The 20112-nt window shown below is 60.1% G+C and overlaps 2 protein-coding genes across 2 annotated transcripts; both read right to left on the bottom strand.

Moving 5' to 3' along the window:
• Positions 1-575: 575 nt before the first annotated feature.
• Positions 576-15586, bottom strand: LOC135288453 (RNA-binding protein 42-like; the record flags this gene model as incomplete). Its single annotated transcript, XM_064401844.1, is given in 13 exon segments — positions 576-810; positions 4782-4976; positions 7816-7936; positions 8917-9102; positions 10000-10158; positions 11049-11058; positions 11675-11855; positions 12852-12932; positions 13552-13592; positions 13594-13637; positions 13855-13885; positions 14095-14166; positions 15360-15586. Coding segments are annotated over 13 exon segments (1461 nt in total), but the record flags the coding sequence as incomplete, so codon positions are not given.
• On the bottom strand, positions 15544-18304 carry TYROBP (transmembrane immune signaling adaptor TYROBP). Its single transcript, XM_064401843.1, is given in 6 exon segments — positions 15544-15833; positions 16807-16837; positions 16839-16924; positions 17010-17030; positions 17653-17926; positions 18095-18304. Coding segments are annotated over 6 exon segments (714 nt in total). The 3' UTR covers positions 15544-15741.
• Positions 18305-20112: the final 1808 nt, after the last annotated feature.

The following is a 20112-nucleotide window of genomic DNA, read 5'->3' as shown; positions in this document are numbered from 1 at the left end:
AAGGGTCCGGGGGTGGGGGAGGGGTGGAGGGCAGCCGCGGCCCCTCCCCCACCCCGCCCCTCCCCCCAGGTGCCCCCGGAGCCGCTCGTGACCCCCCAGGGGGAGCTGGTCTGAGGGGGCGGGGCCTCGGCGAGCCCCGCCCACAAATAAACCACGCCCCTTCCCAGCTCAAACCCGTGCCGTGTAATTCATTCCCAGTTCAAACCAGTTCAAACCAGTCCAGCCCGGTTCCTTCCCAGTTCAAACCAGTCCCTCCCAGTCTCCACCAATCCCCTCCCAGTATAACCAGTCCATTCCAGTTCCCTTCCAGTCCCCCAAATCCCCCTCCCAGTCCCTCCCATTCCCCTCCCAGTCCCTCCCAGTATAACCCAGTTCCCTCCCAGTTCCCTCCCAGTATATCCCAGTCCCCCCAATCCCCTCCCAGTTTCCCCCAGTCCCCTCCCAGTATAACCCAGACCCTTCCAATCCCCTCCCAATCCCCTCCCAGCCTCTCCCAGTATAAACCAGTATAACCCAGTCCCTCCCAGTCCCCTCCCAGTCCCTCCCAGTCCATCCCAGTCACGCCCAGCTCCGTGTGCAGCCCTCAACTCTGCCTTTATTGCGCTCCCCAGTTTGTCCCAGTTTGTCCCAGTTTGTCCCAGTTTGTCCCGGTCCCTCCCGGTCCCTCCCAGTACGTCCCAGTCTGCCCAGTCCGGCGCTATCTCAGTCCCAGTTTCTTCTTCTCGCGCTGCTTGCGCCGCACGACCTCCAGGTTGCGCTCCTTCCACTGGCTCTTGCGCAGCTTGATGGGCCGGCTGCCCACGTACTTCCCTGCAAACTGGGTTATACTGGGACGGACTGGGAGCACTGCGACAGCCCGATGGGCCGGCTGCCCACGTACTTCCCTGCAAACTGGGTTATACTGGGACGGACTGGGAGCACTGGGACAGCCCGATGGGCCGGCTGCCCACGTACTTCCCTGCACACCGGGGTTACTGGTTTATACTGGGATAAACTGGGACAGCCCGATGGGCCGGCTGCCCACGTACTTCCCTGCAAACTGGGTTATACTGGGACGGACTGGGACGGACTGGGACAGCCCGATGGGCCGGCTGCCCACGTACTTCCCTGCAAACTGGGTTATACTGGGACGGACTGGGAGCACTGGGACAGCCCGATGGGCCGGCTGCCCACGTACTTCCCTGCACACCGGGGTTACTGGTTTATACTGGGATAAACTGGGACAGCCCGATGGGCCGGCTGCCCACGTACTTCCCTGCAAACTGGGTTATACTGGGACGGACTGGGAGCACTGGGACAGCCCGATGGGCCGGCTGCCCACGTACTTCCCTGCACACCGGGGTTACTGGTTTATACTGGGATAAACTGGGACAGCCCGATGGGCCGGCTGCCCACGTACTTCCCTGCAAACTGGGTTATACTGGGACGGACTGGGAGCACTGGGACAGCCCGATGGGCCGGCTGCCCACGTACTTCCCTGCAAACTGGGTTATACTGGGACGGACTGGGAGCACTGGGACAGCCCGATGGGCCGGCTGCCCACGTACTTCCCTGCACACCGGGGTTACTGGTTTATACTGGGATAAACTGGGACAGCCCGATGGGCCGGCTGCCCACGTACTTCCCTGCAAACTGGGTTATACTGGGACGGACTGGGACGGACTGGGACAGCCCGATGGGCCGGCTGCCCACGTACTTCCCTGCAAACTGGGTTATACTGGGACGGACTGGGAGCACTGGGACAGCCCGATGGGCCGGCTGCCCACGTACTTCCCTGCACACCGGGGTTACTGGTTTATACTGGGATAAACTGGGACAGCCCGATGGGCCGGCTGCCCACGTACTTCCCTGCAAACTGGGTTATACTGGGACGGACTGGGAGCACTGGGACAGCCCGATGGGCCGGCTGCCCACGTACTTCCCTGCACACCGCGGTTACTGGTTTATACTGGGATAAACTGGGACAGCCCGATGGGCCGGCTGCCCACGTACTTCCCTGCAAACTGGGTTATACTGGGACGGACTGGGAGCACTGGGACAGCCCGATGGGCCGGCTGCCCACGTACTTCCCTGCAAACTGGGTTATACTGGGACGGACTGGGAGCACTGGGACAGCCCGATGGGCCGGCTGCCCACGTACTTCCCTGCACACCGGGGTTACTGGTTTATACTGGGATAAACTGGGACAGCCCGATGGGCCGGCTGCCCACGTACTTCCCTGCAAACTGGGTTATACTGGGACGGACTGGGACGGACTGGGACAGCCCGATGGGCCGGCTGCCCACGTACTTCCCTGCAAACTGGGTTATACTGGGACGGACTGGGAGCACTGGGACAGCCCGATGGGCCGGCTGCCCACGTACTTCCCTGCACACCGCGGTTACTGGTTTATACTGGGATAAACTGGGACAGCCCGATGGGCCGGCTGCCCACGTACTTCCCTGCAAACTGGGTTATACTGGGACGGACTGGGAGCACTGGGACAGCCCGATGGGCCGGCTGCCCACGTACTTCCCTGCACACCGCGGTTACTGGTTTATACTGGGATAAACTGGGACAGCCCGATGGGCCGGCTGCCCACGTACTTCCCTGCAAACTGGGTTATACTGGGACGGACTGGGAGCACTGGGACAGCCCGATGGGCCGGCTGCCCACGTACTTCCCTGCAAACTGGGTTATACTGGGAGCACTGGGATGGACTGGGACAGCCCGATGGGCCGGCTGCCCACGTACTTCCCTGCACACCGCGTTACTGGTTTATACTGGGATAAACTGGGACAGCCCGATGGGCCGGCTGCCCACGTACTTCCCTGCAAACTGGGTTATACTGGGACGGACTGGGAGCACTGGGACAGCCCGATGGGCCGGCTGCCCACGTACTTCCCTGCAAACTGGGTTATACTGGGAGCACTGGGAGGGACTGGGACAGCCCGATGGGCCGGCTGCCCACGTACTTCCCTGCACACCGGGGTTACTGGTTTATACTGGGAGCACTGGGATGGACTGGGATGGGACTGGGAGGGACTGGGATGGGACTGGGAGGGACTGGGAGGGACTGGGATGGGGCTGGGAGCACTGGGATGGACTGGGAGCACTGGGACAGCCCGATGGGCCGGCTGCCCACGTACTTCCCTGCACACCGGGGTTACTGGTTTATACTGGGATAAACTGGGACAGCCCGATGGGCCGGCTGCCCACGTACTTCCCTGCACACCGGGGTTACTGGTTTATACTGGGAGCACTGAGATGGACTGGGAGGGGACTGTGGGCGACTGGGAGGTTGGGGGTCCCCAAGGTTCCCACCATGGCGCCAGTCCCTGCAATGTCCCCAATCCCCCCGATGTCCCCATGGTGTCCCCAGGGTGTCCCCTCACCGTTCATCTCATCTCACGTACCCCAATCCCCCCAATGTCCCCAATGATGTCCCCAATGTCCCCAGGCTGTCCCCAAGGTGTCCCCAGGCTGTCCCCTCACCGTTCATCTCGCCCATGGCCCTGACGTACCCCGATGTCCCCAATCCCCCCAATGTCCCTAGTGTCCCCAGGGTCGTGTCCCCAATGATGTCCCCAATATCCCCTCACCGTTCATCTCGCGCATGGCCCTGATGTCCCCAGTGTCCCCGGTGTCCCCAATCCCCCCGATCCCCCTCAGTGTCCCCAGGCTGTCCCCAATGTCCCCAGGGTGTCCCCAGGGTGTCCCCAATGTCCCTTTCCTGTCCCCTCACCGTTCATCTCGCATGGCCCTGATGTCCCCAGTGTCCCCAATCCCCCCGATGTCCCCAAACCCCCCAATGTTCCTGATCCCCCCAATGTCCCCAGTGTCCCAAGGTGTCCCCAAGGTGTCCCCGTTGTCCCCTCACCATTCATCTCGCGCATGGCCCTGATGTACCCCGATGTCCCCAATGTCTCCAATCTCCTCAATCCCCCCAATGTCCCCGATCCCCCTCAGTGTCCCCAATCCCCCCAGTGTCCCCAATGTCCCCAGGGTGTCCCCAATGTGTTCCCTCGTTGTCCCCTCACCGTTCATCTCGCGCATGGCCCTGACGTACCCAGTGTCCCTGATGTCCCCAGTGTCCCCAATCCCCCCAATGTCCCCAATCCCCCCAATCTCCCCGATCCCCCTCAGTGTCCCCAGGGTGTCCCCAATGTCCCCAGGCTGTCCCCAATGTCCCCTCGCTGTCCCCTCACCGTTCATCTCGCGCATGGCCCTGACGTACCCCGATGTCCCCAATCCCCCCGATGTCCCCAATGTCCCCAATGCCCCCAGGGTGTCCCCAATGTCCCCAGTGTCCCCAAGGTGTCCCCAATGTCCCCAAGGTGTCCCCATGGTGTCCTCAAGGTGTCCCCAGGGTGTCCCTGTCCTGTCCCCTCACCGTTCATCTCGCGCATGGCCCTGACGTACCCCGATGTTCCCCATGCCCCCCAATGTCCCCAGGCTGTCCCCAATGTCCCCAATCCCCCGATGTCCCCAGGCTGTCCCCAAGGTGTCCCCTCGCTGTCCCCTCACCGTTCATCTCACGCATGGCCCTGACGTACCCCGATGTCCCCGATGTCCCCAGGGTGTCCCCAATCCCCCCGATGTCCCCGATGTCCCCAGGGTGTCCCTGTCCTGTCCCCTCACCGTTCATCTCGCGCATGGCCCTGACACACCCCAGTGTCCTCAATGTCCCAAATCCCCCCAATATCCCCGATGTCCCTGATGTCCCCAATGTCCCCGATGCCCCCAGGGTGTCCCCAGGCTGTCCCCAATGTCCCCAGGGTGTCCCCAGGGTGTCCCCTCACCGTTCATCTCGCGCATGGCCCTGACGTAGTCGTTGGGGTCCTTGAAGGACACGAAGCCGTAGCCCTTGGTCTTGCCCGAGCGCTTGTCCCGGATCACCTTGGCCTTCAGGAAGGACGGGAAGCGCCCGAAGGCGCGGCCCAGCGTCTCGTCGTTCACCTCGTTCCCCAGGTCCCCGCAGAAGATGCGGAAATCGTCTGGATTTGGGGCGAAAAACGGCGATTTTGGGTCATTTTGGGGTTAAAAAATCATCATAAAGTTTCCATGGGGCTTCCATGAGTTTATGGAATCATTCCAGAATTCTGAGACCATCCCAGAGTCTCACCACTGACCTCATAGCCCAGATCCCAGCAAAAAACCCAGAAATTGTTTGAAATTGGGGTGAAAAACGGCGATTTTGGGTCATTTTGGGATTGTAATGAAATTTTGGGGTCATCATGAAGTTCTGGGGTCATGAGAAGACCTCAAGGTCATGGCCTGGCTCAGGATCTCGTCACTGATCTCGTTCCTGAGATCCCCACAAAACATCTGAAAATCGTCTGAATTTGGGGTGAAAAACGGCGATTTTGGGTCATTTTGGGGTCACTGGGAAGTTACGAGATCGTTGTGAAGTTCTGGGGTCATCGTGAAGTTCTGAGGTCATGGGGTGACCTCGGGGACGTGACCAGACTCAGAGTCTTGTCATTGACCTTGATCTCCAAATCCCCACCAAAGATCCAGAAACTGTTTGAGTTTGGGGTGAAAAAACGGCGATTTTGGGTCATTTTGGGGTTATAGAGTGGTTTTAGGGTTTGTATGAGCAGTTCAAGGTCACGGGGACACCCCAAAGGTCACAGTCAGGCCCAGCGTCTCGTCGTTCACCTCGTTCCCCAGGTCCCCGCAGAAGATGCGGAAATCGTCTGGATTTGGGGTGAAAAACGGCGATTTTGGGTCATTTTGGGGTTAAAAAATCATCATAAAGTTTCCATGGGGCTTCCATGAGTTTATGGAATCATTCCAGAATTCTGAGACCATCCCAGAGTCTCACCACTGACCTCATAGCCCAGATCCCAGCAAAAAACCCAGAAATTGTTTGAAATTGGGGTGAAAAACGGCGATTTTGGGTCATTTTGGGATCGTAATGAAATTTTGGGGTCATCATGAAGTTCTGAGATCATGAGGAGACCTCAAGGTCGTGGCCTGGCTCAGGATCTTGTCATTCATCTCGTTCCTGAAATCCCCACAAAAGACCTGAAAATCGTCTGAATTTGGGGTGAAAAATGCAGATTTTGGGTCATTTTGGGGTTATAGGGTCGTTTTAGGGTGATGTGAACGGCTCAGGGTCATGGGGACACCCCAAAGGTCACGGTCAGGCCCGGGGTCTCATCACTGATCTCATTCCCCACAAAAAATCCAAAAATTGTTGGAGTTTGGGGTGAAAATTGGCGATTTTGGGTCATTTTGGGTTACAGGGTCATTAATGAAGTTATGGGATCGTTTTGGGGTCGTTTCAGGGTCACGGGGTCACCCCAAAGGTCACGGTGAATCCCAGTGATCCCAATCCCCTCCCAGTCCCCCCCAGTCCTCTCCCAGTGAATCCCAGTCCCCCTCAGTCCATCCCAGTAACCCCAAACCAGTACAAACCAGTAATCCCAAACCTTCTCCCAGTCCCTCCCAGTATATCCCAGTCCCTCCCAGTATATCCCAGTCCATCCCAGTTCCTCCCAGTCCATCCCAGTTCCTCCCAGTCTGTACCAGCGTCCCACTCCAGCAGGCTGGGGTCCCCCCAGTTCCATCCCAGTCCCACCAGTTCCCTCCCAGTCCCTCCCAGTCCCATCCCAGTATATCCCAGTCCCTCCCAGTTTGATCCCAGTCCCTCCCAGTCCCTCCCAGTCCCTCCCAGTCCCTCCCAGTATATCCCAGTTCCTACCAGCGTCCCACTCCAGCAGGCTGGGGTCCTCCCAGCTGCTCCCAGTCCCTCCCAGTCCCATCCCAGTATATCCCACTCCCTCCCAGTTTGATCCCAGTCCCCCCCAGTCCCCTCCCAGTTTGATCCCAGTCCCTCCCAGTCCCTCCCAGTCCCTCCCAGTTCCCTCCCAGTCCCTCCCAGTCCGTACCAGCGTCCCACTCCAGCAGGCTGGGGTCCTCCCAGCTGCTCCCAGTCCATCCCAGTCCCTCCCAGTCCCTCCCAGTATGTCCCAGTTCCTACCAGCGTCCCACTCCAGCAGGCTGGGGCCCCTCCCAGTTTGATCCCAGTCCCTCCCAGTCCCTCCCAGTATATCCCAGTCCATCCCAGTCCCTCCCAGTCCCTCCCAGTTTGATCCCAGTCCCTCCCAGTCCCTCCCAGTATATCCCAGTCCGTACCAGCGTCCCACTCCAGCAGGCTGGGGTCCCTCCCAGTCCGTCCCAGTCCCTCCCAGTTCATCCCAGTCCGTACCAGCGTCCCACTCCAGCAGGCTGGGGTCCCCCAGTCCCTCCCAGTATATCCCAGTATATCCCAGTCTGTCCCAGTCCGTACCAGCGTCCCACTCCAGCAGGCTGGGGTCCCCCAGTCCCTCCCAGTATATCCCAGTATATCCCAGTCCGTCCCAGTCCGTACCAGCGTCCCACTCCAGCAGGCTGGGGTCCCCCAGTCCCTCCCAGTATATCCCAGTCCGTCCCAGTCCGTACCAGCGTCCCACTCCAGCAGGCTGGGGTCCCCCAGTCCCCTCCCAGTATATCCCAGTATATCCCAGTCCGTCCCAGTCCGTACCAGCGTCCCACTCCAGCAGGCTGGGGTCCCCCAGTCCCCTCCCAGTATACCCCAGTCTGTCCCAGTCCGTACCAGCGTCCCACTCCAGCAGGCTGGGGTCCCCCAGTCCCTCCCAGTATATCCCAGTATATCCCAGTTTGTCCCAGTCCGTACCAGCGTCCCACTCCAGCAGGCTGGGGTCCCCCAGTCCCTCCCAGTCCCTCCCAGTATGTCCCAGTCCGTCCCAGTCCGTACCAGCGTCCCACTCCAGCAGGCTGGGGTCTCCCAGTCCCTCCCAGTCCCTCCCAGTCCGTCCCAGTCCGTACCAGCGTCCCACTCCAGCAGGCTGGGGTCCTCCCAGGAGCTGCCGGCCGCCGTGCGGATGCAGCGCTTCAGCCGCTCGCCCCGCCCCTTCCGCTTGTCCTCCGCCGCCGGCTCCGCCCCCACCTGCGGGACGGCTGTCAGTCACGCCGGGACACGCCCACCCCGCCCGGGACACGCCCACCCCAACCGGGACACGCCCACTTTTGCCTGGACACGCCCACCCCGAAGGAAATCCCAACCTTGTAGGCTCCGCCCCCTTTTGGATAGCTCCGCCCCATCTCTATTGACAGCTGTCAATCACCCAGGACACGCCCACCCCACCAAGGACATGCCCACTTTTGTCTGGACACGCCCACCCTGAAGGACACTCCCACATTTATAGGCTCCGCCCCCTTTTGGATAGCTCCACCCCATCTCTATGGATACCTGTCAATCACCCAGGACACGCCCCCCTCACTTCAGACACGCCCACTCTGCTCTAGCCACGCCCAACCAATGTAAAAAATCTGAATTTGGAAGCTCCGCCCCTTTTTGGATGCTAATGAACGCCTGTCAATCACCCGGGACACGCCCACCACTCTGGGCACACCCATTCCTCTCTGGCCACGCCCACCCAGCAGGAAATGCCCACATTTGAGGCTCCGCCCCCTTTTTGGTAGCCCCGCCTCCATCCTGATGGGCACCTGTCAATCACCTGGGACATGCCTGCCATGTGGCCACGCCCACTCTCGTCTGGCCACACCCACTCACAGGAAGAGCCCAAAATTTGGAGGCTCCGCCCCCTTTTCCAAGCCCCACCCCCACCTGATGGACACCTGTCAATCACCTGTCCATGGACACACCCACTTCCTTTTGACCACGCCCATTTCCCCTCTCCAGCCACACCCACCCATCCCAGAGGCCACGCCCCCTCCCCACAGCCCCACCCTAACACCTGTCAATCATTCCTTAAAGCCACGCCCCCCATCCCCCAGCCCCACCCACCCCTACCCCTGAAGCCCCGCCCCTTTTAGCTTTGCCAATGCCTCAAGCTCCACCCACTCACGCTTAGCCCCGCCCACCCCATTTCCCTCCCAGGCCCCGCCCCTTTAAGCCCCGCCCACCTCCGGCACAGGGAAGGGCGGGTCCTGTGGGCGTGGCCTGCGCAGGGGGCGTGGCACCGGCGCGATGTGGGCGGGCCCAGGGCGTGGCTCCGGAGGGGGCGTGGCCATGGCGGGGGGCGGAGCCGGGAGGCTCGGGCCAATCCGGGGCTCCTCGGGGGGCGGGGCCCGCGGGGGCGGGGTCTCCTCCTGTGGGGGCGGAACCAGAGAGGTTAAAGGGGCGGAGCCTCCTGTGGGAGGGGCTAAAGGGTGGAGGAAAAAGGGGCGGGGCTAAAGGGGGTGGGGTTAAATGAGGACAAATTAAGGGGCGGGGCTAAAGAGGGTGGGGTTGAAAGGGGCGGGGCTAAAAGAGAACCAATTAAAGGGGAGGAGCTAAAGTGGGTGGGGCTAAAGGAGAAACCATTAAGGGGGAGGAGCTTAAAAAGGGACAATGAAAGGGGCGGGGCTAAAGAAATACCATTAAAGGGGAGGAGCTAAAGGGGGTGTGGCTAAAGGGGAGGGGCTTAAACTGTCACAATTAAAGGGGAGGGGCTAAGTGAATGTGGTTAAAAGGGGAGGGGCCAAATGTGAATCAATTAAAGGGGCGGAGCTAAACGGGGTGTGGTTAAAAGGGGAGGAGCCAAAACAGCCACAATTAAAGGGGAGGGGCTAAAAATGGGTGTGGTTAAAGGGGGAGGAGCCAAAGGAGAATCAATTAAAGGAGAGGGGCTAAAAAGGGGAGGAGCTAAAGAAGGAGTGGTGATAAGGGGTGGAGCTTAAACTGTCAGAATTAAAGGGGAGGGGCTAAAAGGGGTGTAATTAAAGGGGAGGGGCTAAAAGGGGTGGGGTTAAAAGGGGAGGGGTGAAAGGGGGGCGTGGCCTGGAGGGGCGGGGCCTTTTGGAAATGGGGTGGAAGGGGGCGGGGCCTCCTGTGGGGGAGGGGGTGAAAGGGGGCGGGGCCACGGGGGGGACTTTGGGGGGGTCAAAAGAGATTTGGGGACATTGGGGACAGCGAGGGGACGCTGGGGGGGGCACGGGGACATTTGGGGAGCACTGAGGTGACATTTGGGGACATTTGGGGCCATTTGGGGACATTTGGGGTCTCACCGGGGCGCGGCGGGGGCGGCGCGGGGTACACGGTGGGCGCGGCCTGGATGACGGGCGGGGTGGGTTTGGGGGGGCCCGGGGCGGGGGCCCGGGGGGGGCGCTCGGGGCCCCGCGGCCACCGGGGGCAGGGGGGGCACGGGAGCCCCCTCCCCCCCCCGCCTGCGGGGACACGCGGGGTCAGGAACGGGGGGGGAAACGCGAAAAAATGCAGATTCTGCACGAAAAATGCAGATTCTGCACGAAAAAATGCCAAAAAATCCCAAACTCTGCACTGGAAACACCAAAAATCCCAAATTCTGCACTAAAAATACAAATTCTGCACTAAAAAATACCAAAAATCCCAAATTCTGCACTGGAAATACCAAAAGAAACCCAAATTCTGCACTAAAAATACCAAAAATCCCAAATTCTGCACTGGAAATACAAATTCTGCACTAAAAATGCCAAAAATCCCAAATTGTGCACTGGAAATGCCAAAAATCCCCAAATTCTGCATTGGAAATACCAAAAATATCAAATTCTGCACAAAGAATACAGATTCTGCACTGGAAATACCAAAAATCCGAAATTCTGCACTGGAAATACAAATTCTGCACTAAAAATACCAAAAATCCCAAATTCTGCACTGGAAATGCCAAAAATCCCAAATTTTGCACTGGAAATGCCAAAAATCCCAAATTCTGCACAAAAAATACAGATTCTGCACTGGAAATACCAAAAATCCGAAATTCTGCACTGGAAATTACAAATTCTGCACTAAAAATACCAAAAATCCCAAATTCTGCACTGGAAATGCCAAAAAATCCCAAATTTTGCACTGGAAATGCCAAAAATCCCAAATTCTGCACAAAAAATACAGATTCTGCACTGGAAATACCAAAAATCCCAAATTCTGCACTGGAAATACCAAAAATCCCAAATTCTGCACTGAAAATACAAAAAAACCCAAATTATGCACTGAAAATACAAATTTCTGCACTAAAAATACCAAAAATCCCCAAGTTCTGCACTGAAAATACCAAAAATCCCAAATTCTGCACAAAAAATACAGATTCTGCACTGCAAATACCAAAAAACCCCAAATTTCTGCACAAAAAATACAAATTCTGCACCAAAAAATACAAATTCTGCACTGGAAAATACCAAAAAAACCCCCCAAATTCTGCCACAAAATTGCTAATTCTGCCACGAAAAACCAAATTCTGCACTAAGAAATACAAAAACACCTCAACTCTGCACTAAAAAACAGAAATTCTGCCACAAAAATGTGTTGTTGGACACTGAAAAATACAAAAAAAAAACCCCAGCTCCCTCCCAGTCCCTCCCAGTATAAACCAGTTCCCTCCCAGTCCATCCCAGTCCCCCCCAGTCCCTCCCAGTCCCTCCCAGTCTCTCCCAGTCCCCCCCCAATCTCTCCCAGTCCCTCCCAGTCCCTCCCAGTCTCTCCCAGTTCCCCCCCAGTCCCTCCCAGTCTCTCCCAGTTCCCCCCAGTCCCCTCCCAGTTCCCTCCCAGTCCCTCCCAGTCCCCCCCAGTCCCCCCCAATCCCCTCCCAGTCCCTCCCAGTCCCCTCCCAGTTCCCTCCCAGTCCCCCCCAGTCCCTCCCAGTCCCCCCCAATCCCCTCCCAGTCCCTCCCAGTATATCCCAGTATATCCCCAGTACTCCCAGTTCCTCACCGGGCTGGCGGCTCGCAGGGCGCCCCCCCAGCGGCGCCCCCAGGGGGGTGGGGGGGGGGTCTCTGCAGGGGGGGAGGGGCGAGCAGCAGGGGGGGGGGGCGGGGGGAGCCCCCAGGGGGGGCCCCACCCCCACCATGGCCCCGGGGGGGGGGGCGCAGCCCCAGGGGAGCGCGGGGACCCGCTGGGGACGGGGGGGACAGGGGGGACACGGGGGGGGACAGGGGGACAGGGGGGGGACAGGGGGGACAGGGGGGGGACAGGGGGGACACGGGGTCACCCACGGGGACCACAGGTGTCCCCAGGTGTCCCCAAAATGGACCAAAACTGCCCCAAAATGTGCCAAAACCGCCCCAAAATGTGCCAAAATGTGCCAAAACCGCCCCAAAATGGACCCAAACCGCCCCAAAATGTGCCAAAACCACCCCAAAATGGACCAAAACCGCCCCAAATGTGGCCAAACCACCCCAAAATGTACCAGAACTGCCCCAAAATGGACCAAAACCACCCCAAAATGTACCAAAACCGCCCCAAAATGGACCAAAACCGCCCAAAATGGACCAAAACCACCCCAAAATGCACCAAAACCACCCCAAAATGGACCAAAACCACCCCAAAAATGTCCCAAAACCACCCCAAATGTGACCAAACTACCCCAAAATGTCCCAAACCACCCCAAAAATGGACCAAAACCACCCCAAAATGTCCCAAAATGTGCCAAAACCACCCAAAATGTGCCAAAACCACACCCCCCAAAGTGTCCCCAAGTGTCCCCAGGGTCCCCAAATGTGACCAAACCCCCCCAAAATGTCCCAAAATGTACCAAAACCACCCCAAAAATGTCCCCAAAATGTCCCCAAAGCCCCCAAAAATGTCCCCAAACCCCCAAATATCACCCCAAAATGTCCCCAATGCCCCACATCTCCCAACCCCCTCAATGTCCCCAGTGTCCCCAACCCCCTCAATGTCCCCAGTGTCCCCCCCAATGTCCCCAAATGTCCCCAATCCCCAAATGTCCCCCAATGCCCCTGATATCCCAAACCCCCTCAATGTCCCCCCAATGTCCCCAATGTCCCCATCCCCCCCAGTGTCCCCCCAGTGTCCCCAACCCCCCCAGTGTCCCCAACCCCCCCAGTGTCCCCAACCCCCCCAGTGTCCCCCCAGTGTCCCCTGTCCCTACCTGGGCGCTGCAGCACGTGTGGCACAAAGGCCGGGCGCAGGATGGGCGGCCGCTGCGGGGACACTGCGGGGACAGGGGACACTGGGGGGACACTGGGGACACTGGGGACACTGGGGACACTGGGGACAGGGGACACTGGGGACATTGGGGACACTGGGGGGACACTGGGGGGACACTGGGGGACACTGGGGACAGGGGACACTGGGGACACTGGGACACTGGGGGACACTGGGGACATTGGGACACTGCGGGGACAGGGGACACTGGGGACACTGGGGGGACATTGGGGACATTGGGGGGACACTGGGGACACTGGGGGGACACTGCGGGGACAGGGGACACTGGGGACATTGGGGACACTGGGGACACTGGGGTTGGGGACAGCAAGAGACAGTGGGGACACCAGGGACACTGTGGGGACATTGGGGACACTGGGGACATTGAGGGGACATTGAGGGGACACTGGGGACACTGCGGGGACATTGGGGACATTGGGGACAGGGGACATTGGGGACCCTGAGAGGACACTGGGGACGTTGGAGACAGGGGGACACTGAGGGGACACTGGGGGGACAATGGGGACATAGGAGACAGCCAGGGGACACCGGGGTTGGGGACAGCCGGGGACAGTGGGGACAGCCAGGGGTTGGGGACACACAGGGGACACCAGGGGGACATTGAGGACACTGGTGGCACTGACCTGGCCCCACGAAGGGCACCGGCGGTGTCCCCAAGGGGGGGGACGGTGGCAGCGGCGGCGGCGCGAGCCTCGAGGGACTGCTGGACCTGGGGACACACAGGGGACATTTGGGGACACTGAGGGGACAGTGGGGACATTTGGGGACACTCAGGTGACATTTGGGGACATTTGGGGACATTTGTGACCCACCTGCTGGTAGTTGTTGGTGGCCCTGATGGGGCTGGTGACACTGGGGTGACACTCAGGTGACATTTGGGGACATTTGGGGACATTTGGGGACACACAGGTGACACTGTGACCCACCTGCTGGTAGGTGTTGGTGGCGATGATGGGGGTTGGTGACATTTGGGGACATTTGGGGACATTTGGGGACACTGGGGTGACACTGTGACCCACCTGCTGGTAGGTGTTGGTGGCCCTGATGGGGTTGGTGACACTGGGGTGACACTCAGGTGACATTTGGGGACATTTGGGGGACATTTGGGGACACTGGGGTGACACTGTGACCCACCTGCTGGTAGGGTGTTGGTGGCGATGATGGGGCGCAGCACGGGGGGCGGGGCCAGGGGATCCCCGGGGGCGGGGCCTGGAGCGCCCAGAACCTCCTGCTCGAACCTGCACCAGTACGGACCAGTACGGAGCGGTATGGACCAGTACGGACCAGTATGGACCAGTATGGACCAGTACGGACCAGTACGGACCAGTATGGACCAGTATGGACCAGTACGGACCAGTATGGACCAGTACGGACCAGTACGGACCGGTATGGACCGGTATGGACCAGTACGGACCAGTACGGACCGTATGGACCAGTATGGACCAGTACGAACCAGTATGGAGCAGTACGGACCAGTATGGACCAGTACGGACCGGTATGGACCAGTACGGACCGGTATGGACCAGTATGGACCAGTACGGACCAGTATGGACCAGTACGGACCAGTACGGACCAGTATGGACCGGTATGGACCAGTACGGACCAGTATGGACCTGTATAAACCAGTACGGACCAGTACGGACCAGTATGGACCAGTATGGACTGGTATGGACTGGTATGGACCAGTATAAACCAGTATGGGCCAGTATAAAGCAGTATAAACCAGTACGGACCAGTATAAACCAGTATGGACCAGTATGGACCAGTACGGACTAGTATGGACCAGTACGGACCAGTATGGACCAGTATAAACCAGTATGGACCAGTATGGACCGGTATAAACCAGTATAGACCAGTAAGGACCAGTACAGACCAGTATAAACCAGCATGGACCAGTATGGACCGGTATAAACCAGTATAGACCAGTAAGGACCAGTACAGACCAGTATGGACTGGTACAGACCAGTATAAACCAGTATGGACCAGTGTGGACCAGTATAAACCAGTACAGACCAGTAACCCCCTGCTGACCTCCCAGTGACACCCTCAGACCCGCCCAGTAACTCCAAACCCCGCCCCTCCATTCTTAAACCCCGCCCCCGTTACCACGGCAAAGCCAAACCCCGCCCCGCCCTCCCCTAAGCCCCGCCCCCGTTACCACGGCAACGCCAAACCCCGCCCCGCCCTCCCCTAAGCCCCGCCCCCGTTACCACGGCAACACCAAACCCCGCCCCGCCCTCCCCTAAGCCCCGCCCCCCGTTACCACGGCAACGCCAAACCCCGCCCCGCCCTCCCCCAAGCCCCGCCCCCGTTGCCATGGCAGCACCCAGACCACTCCTCTCCCCAAGGCCCCGCCCCCGTTGCCATGGCACCCGCCAGGCCCCGCCCCTTCCCGCCCGCCATGACACCCGCTCCGCTCCGTTCCGCTCACAGCGCCATCTCCGCCTCCATCTCCTTCAGCCGCTCCTCGCCGCTCTTCACCGCGGCCCCCGCCGCCTCCCGCCACCGCTCCGGGCCCCGCCGCCACCACGGCGGCGCCGGGCCCGGCTCCCGCCGCCATTCCCGGCCCCCGCCGCTCCGGGAGCCGCCGCCGCCGCCATGGCTGGAACCGCCGCAACCACTTCCGCCCGCCTGAGAGGTACTTCCGGCGCGGCGCAGTGACGTCACTCAGCGCGACACCCCCCCCTTTTTTTTAATAAACGAACGCGGATTTGGGGCGAAATCATCGAAAAAACGGACAAAAATGGCTGCGGAAGGGCAAAAAGCGCTTTATTGGCGGCAGAGGAGGGCGGAGGCCGCGCGGCAGGCCGCGCTCAGCGCTTGAGCTCGCTGTAGAGGTCCGCGCGTGCGCCCTGCAGCTCCTGGTAGTGCGAGTCCTGCTCCGGGGGGCGGGGCTTGGGCGGGGCTGTGGGGAAGGGGGCGTGGTCACTGTGGGGACACGCCCCCTCTTATCCGGGCCACGCCCACCGCGTGGTGGAGGCGGGTTCGGTTTTGTTGGCCACGCCCATTTGTGGGTTTGGCTCCGCCCCTTAATGGGCGTGGTCACGGGCCCGGCTTCACCCCAGTGCTCCCAGTGTGCTCCCAGTGCTCCCAGTAACCCCCAGACGGCTCCTCCCCTTTGGCCACGCCCACAAACAGACAAAATCCCACTTGACCCCACCCCAAAATGGCCCCTCCCTCTTTAGCCACGCCTACAAATGCCCCCCTACCTTTTAGCCACGCCCACAACCAGCGCCTCCTTTTAGCCACGCCCCCAAACAGCCCCTCCCTTTTGGCCACACCCACAAATTAGTCTTCCATTTGGCCACGCCCACAATCACGCCCTTCCCAGCTGACCACGCCCACAATCAGCCTCCCCCTTTTGACCACGCCCACATCCCCACCCCTCCCTTGTTAGCCACGCCCCCAAAACACTCCCTCCAAATTGGCCACGCCCCCTCCCTCTAAGCCACGCCCACAAGCAGTCCCTTTCCGTTTAGCCACGCCCATAAACCAGGCCTTCCCATTAAGCCACGCCCACCATTCAGCCCCTTAAGCCACGCCACAGAGTTCCTTCCTCTTTTGCCACGCCCACAGACAACTCCTCCCTCTTAAGCCACGCCCACAAATGGTCCGTCCCCTTAAGCCACGCCCACAAACTGCCCCTCCCTCTTAAGCCACGCCCACAAAAGCCTCTCTCATTAGCCACGCCCACAAACCGTCCCTCCCTCTTAAGCCACGCCCACAAGCAGCCGTTCCCCTTAAGCCACGCCCACAAACTGCCCCTTCCTCTTAAGCCACGCCCACAAGCAGCCGTTCCCCTTAAGCCACGCCCACAATGAGTCACTCCCCGCTTGGCCCCGCCCCCCAGCCGGCCCCTCCCCTTTGGCCCCGCCCACCTGGGCGGCCCCGCCCCGCCAGCCAATAGGCCTCCGCCCGCGATCAGCAGCGTCAGGATGACGTCAGCGGCCACGAGCGCCGCGATTGGCCCCGGCCCCGGGAGGCAGCCGGAACATTCTGGAACGGGGGGGGAGGGGAGGGCTCGTGACCCCGCCGTGACCTCTGACCCCCCCGCGACCCCGGGGAGGGGGAGGGGCCTCACCTGGCTGGGCGGCGGCCAATCCTGGGGCGGGGACGGAACGGGGGCGGGGCTTGTGAGCCACGCCCGCTTTGGCCACGCCCCCCACGGTTGGGAGGGGCTGAATTTGGGTGGGGGAGGGGCAAATACGGGTGGGGGAGGGGCTTAAAAGAGTGGGGGAGGGGCCAAAAGGGGGGCTAAAAGAGGGGGTGGGGCTAAAATGGGAGGGGCTTAAAGGGTGGGGGAGGGGCTTAAAGAATGGGGGAGGGGCAAAGATCGGTGGGGAGGGCTTGAAATGGGTGGGGGAGGGGTAAAAACAGGAGGGGGCGGGGCTAAAATTGGCGGGGGAGGGGTTAAAATGGCTGGGGGAGGGGTTAAAAGGTGGGGGAGGGGCTCTGAGGGTCCCTCAGGGGGTGGGGGAGGGGCTCGGGGGGTCCCCAGGGGGTGGGGGAGGGGCGGATCCCCCCCAAATTTCCCGCCATGCCCCTCCCCCACCCCGGCCCGGCCACTTCTGCTTTTGGGGGAGGGGCAGGGAGGGTGGGGGAGGGGCGGGGGGGGTCCCTCAGGGTGGGGGAGGGGGCGGGGAGGGTGGGGGGAGGGGGCGGGGGGGGTCCCTCAGGGTGGGGGAGGGGCGGGGGGACCCCCCCGGGAGGGGGCGGGGCCTCACCGAGCAGCAGCAGCACCAGGCCGAGGGTCCCCGGGGGGGGGCCATGGCGGCGCTGGGGGAGGGGCGGGGGGCGGGGCCGGGCCACGCCCCCTCCTGGGCTCGGCCTCTGATTGGGCGGCCCCGTGGCCCCGCCCGAAACTCGTGATTCTCCCCCAAAAAAACTTCCCCTTTTTTGGGGTCGCTGCTGTGGCCACGCCCCTTCCCAGCAAGCCCCGCCCACTCGCCGGCAACCCCCGTGTTTAATAGGCCCCGCCCCCGCCCTTAAACCCCGCCCCTTTTAAATGGGCGCGGGCCCTTTAAGGCTCCGTGGGCGGAGCCTCAAGATCGCCTTAAGCCGCGCCCCCGCGGGCTCTGATTGGCTGAACAGCCTAAGGGCTTCCCGCGCGCTGATTGGCTCCGGTAGAGTGAATAAACCCGGAAGTCGCGCTCTGATTGGTCCAACTTGGCAGGGCGGGAGCAAGGCCGGAATGAGAAGGCGCTGATTGGTCAGCGCCTTGCGGCGGTGGGCGTGGCCTCGGCGCGCGCAAGCAGGGCGGGAAAGGAGCGGCCTGAGGCGGCCCCGGGCGGGCGCGAACCACTGCGAGTACGGGGGGGGGAAAGGGGGGTCCGGGGGGGATTTGGGGGGTCCTGGGGGGGGTCTGGGAGGGACCATTTGGGTGTTTGGGGGGGGATTTGGGGATTTTAGGGGGGTCCCGAGGCGTTCGGGGGGACCTGAGGGGGGATGGGAGCGCGGCCATTGGTGTTCCGGGGGGGGGGGGGGAGCTGGGAGGGACCATTTTGGGGGTTTGGGGGGGATTTAGGGGTTCCTGAGGGGTTTTGGGGTGTCTGGGAGGGACCATTTGGGGAATTTGGGCATTTTGGGGGGGTCTCGGGGGGATTTTGGGGTTCTGGGAGGAACCATTTTGGGGTTTTTGGGGGGAGATTTGGGGATTTTGGGTGTCTGGGAGAGACCATTTGTGTCCCGGGGGGGGGTTAGGGCGTTTGGGAGGAACCATTTTGGGGTTTGGCGGGGATTTGGGGGTTCCTGAGGGGTGTCTGGAAGGAACCATTTGGGGATTTTGGGGGGATTTGTGGGTTTTTGGGGGGATCTCAGGTGAATTTTGGGGTCCGGGAGAGACCATTTCGGGGCTTGGGGGGGATTTTAGGAGTTCCTGAGGGGTTTTAGGGCGTCAGGGAGAGACCATTTCAGGTTGGGGGGGGGGGGATTTGGGGATTTTTTTTGGGGCCCCAAGAGAATTTTGGGGGGTTTGAGCGGATTTTGGGGTTCCCGGGTGGGAATTCTCGGTTCCCGAGTGGATTTTGGGCGGTTCCTGAGGGAATTTTGGGGTTCCCAGGTGGAATTTTGGGGTTCCCGGGTGGATTTTGGGGGTTTCTGAGTGGATTTCGGGCAATCCCAGGTGGAATTTTGGGTTTTCTGAGAGGAATTTGGGGTTTTCTGGGTGGGTTTTGGGTGATTCTGGGTGGGTTTGGGGTTTTTTGAGTGGAATTTTGGGGGGATTTGGGGTTCCCAGGTGGAATTTTGGGTTTCCTGAGTGGATTTCGGGCAATCCCAGCTGGGATTTGGGCCATCCTGGGTAGATTTGGGGTTTTCTGAGTGAATTTTGGGTTTTCCAGGTGGATTTTGGATTTTCTGAGTAGATTTTGGGAAATTCCAGGTGGATTTGGGTCTCCAGAGCAGATTTTCATTGCTTTTGGACGATCCCAGGTGGGATTTGGGATTTTCTGGTGGATTTTTTGGGGTTCCCAGGTGGATTTTGGGGTTTTCTGAGTGGATTTTTGGGTGGTTTTGGGTGATCCCAGGTGGGATTTTGGGGTTCCCAGGCAGATTTTGGGGGTTTCTGGGTGGATTTTGAGCAATCCCTGGAGGATTTTGGGTTTTCTGAGTGGATTTTTGGTGCTTCTGGCAATCCCAGGTGGGATTTTGGGATTCTTCTGAGAGGAATTTGGGGTTTTCTGGGTGGGTTTTGGGTGATTCTGGGTGGGTTTGGGGTTTTTTGAGTGGAATTTTGGGGGGATTTGGGGTTCCCAGGTGGAATTTTGGGTTCCTGAGTGGATTTCGGGCAATTCCTGGAGGATTTTGGGTTTCCTGAGTGGATTTTGGGCCAATCCCAGCTGGGATTTGGCCCATCCTGGGTACATTTGGGGTTTTCTGAGTGAATTTTGGGTTTTCCAGGTGGATTTTGGAATTTTCTGAGTAGATTTTGGGCAATTCCAGGTGGATTTGTGATCTCCAGAGCAGATTTGGGTTGCTTTTGGACGATCCCAGGTGGGATTTGGGATTTTCTGGTGTGGATTTTGGGCAATCCCAGGTGGAATTTTGGGTTTTCTGGGTGGATTTTTGGGTGGTTTTGGGTGATCCCAGGTGGAATTTTGGGGTACCCAGGTGGATTTTGGGTGATCCTGAGGATCCCAGGTGGAATTTTGGGGTACCCAGGTGGATTTTGGGTGATCCTGAGGAGA

The sequence above is a fragment of the Passer domesticus genome, chromosome 33 (assembly GCF_036417665.1).
Source record: "Passer domesticus isolate bPasDom1 chromosome 33, bPasDom1.hap1, whole genome shotgun sequence".
Lineage (NCBI taxonomy): Eukaryota > Metazoa > Chordata > Aves > Passeriformes > Passeridae > Passer > Passer domesticus.
Note: the sequence above shows the minus strand (reverse complement) of the source record. Positions and strands in the feature narration are given on the sequence as shown.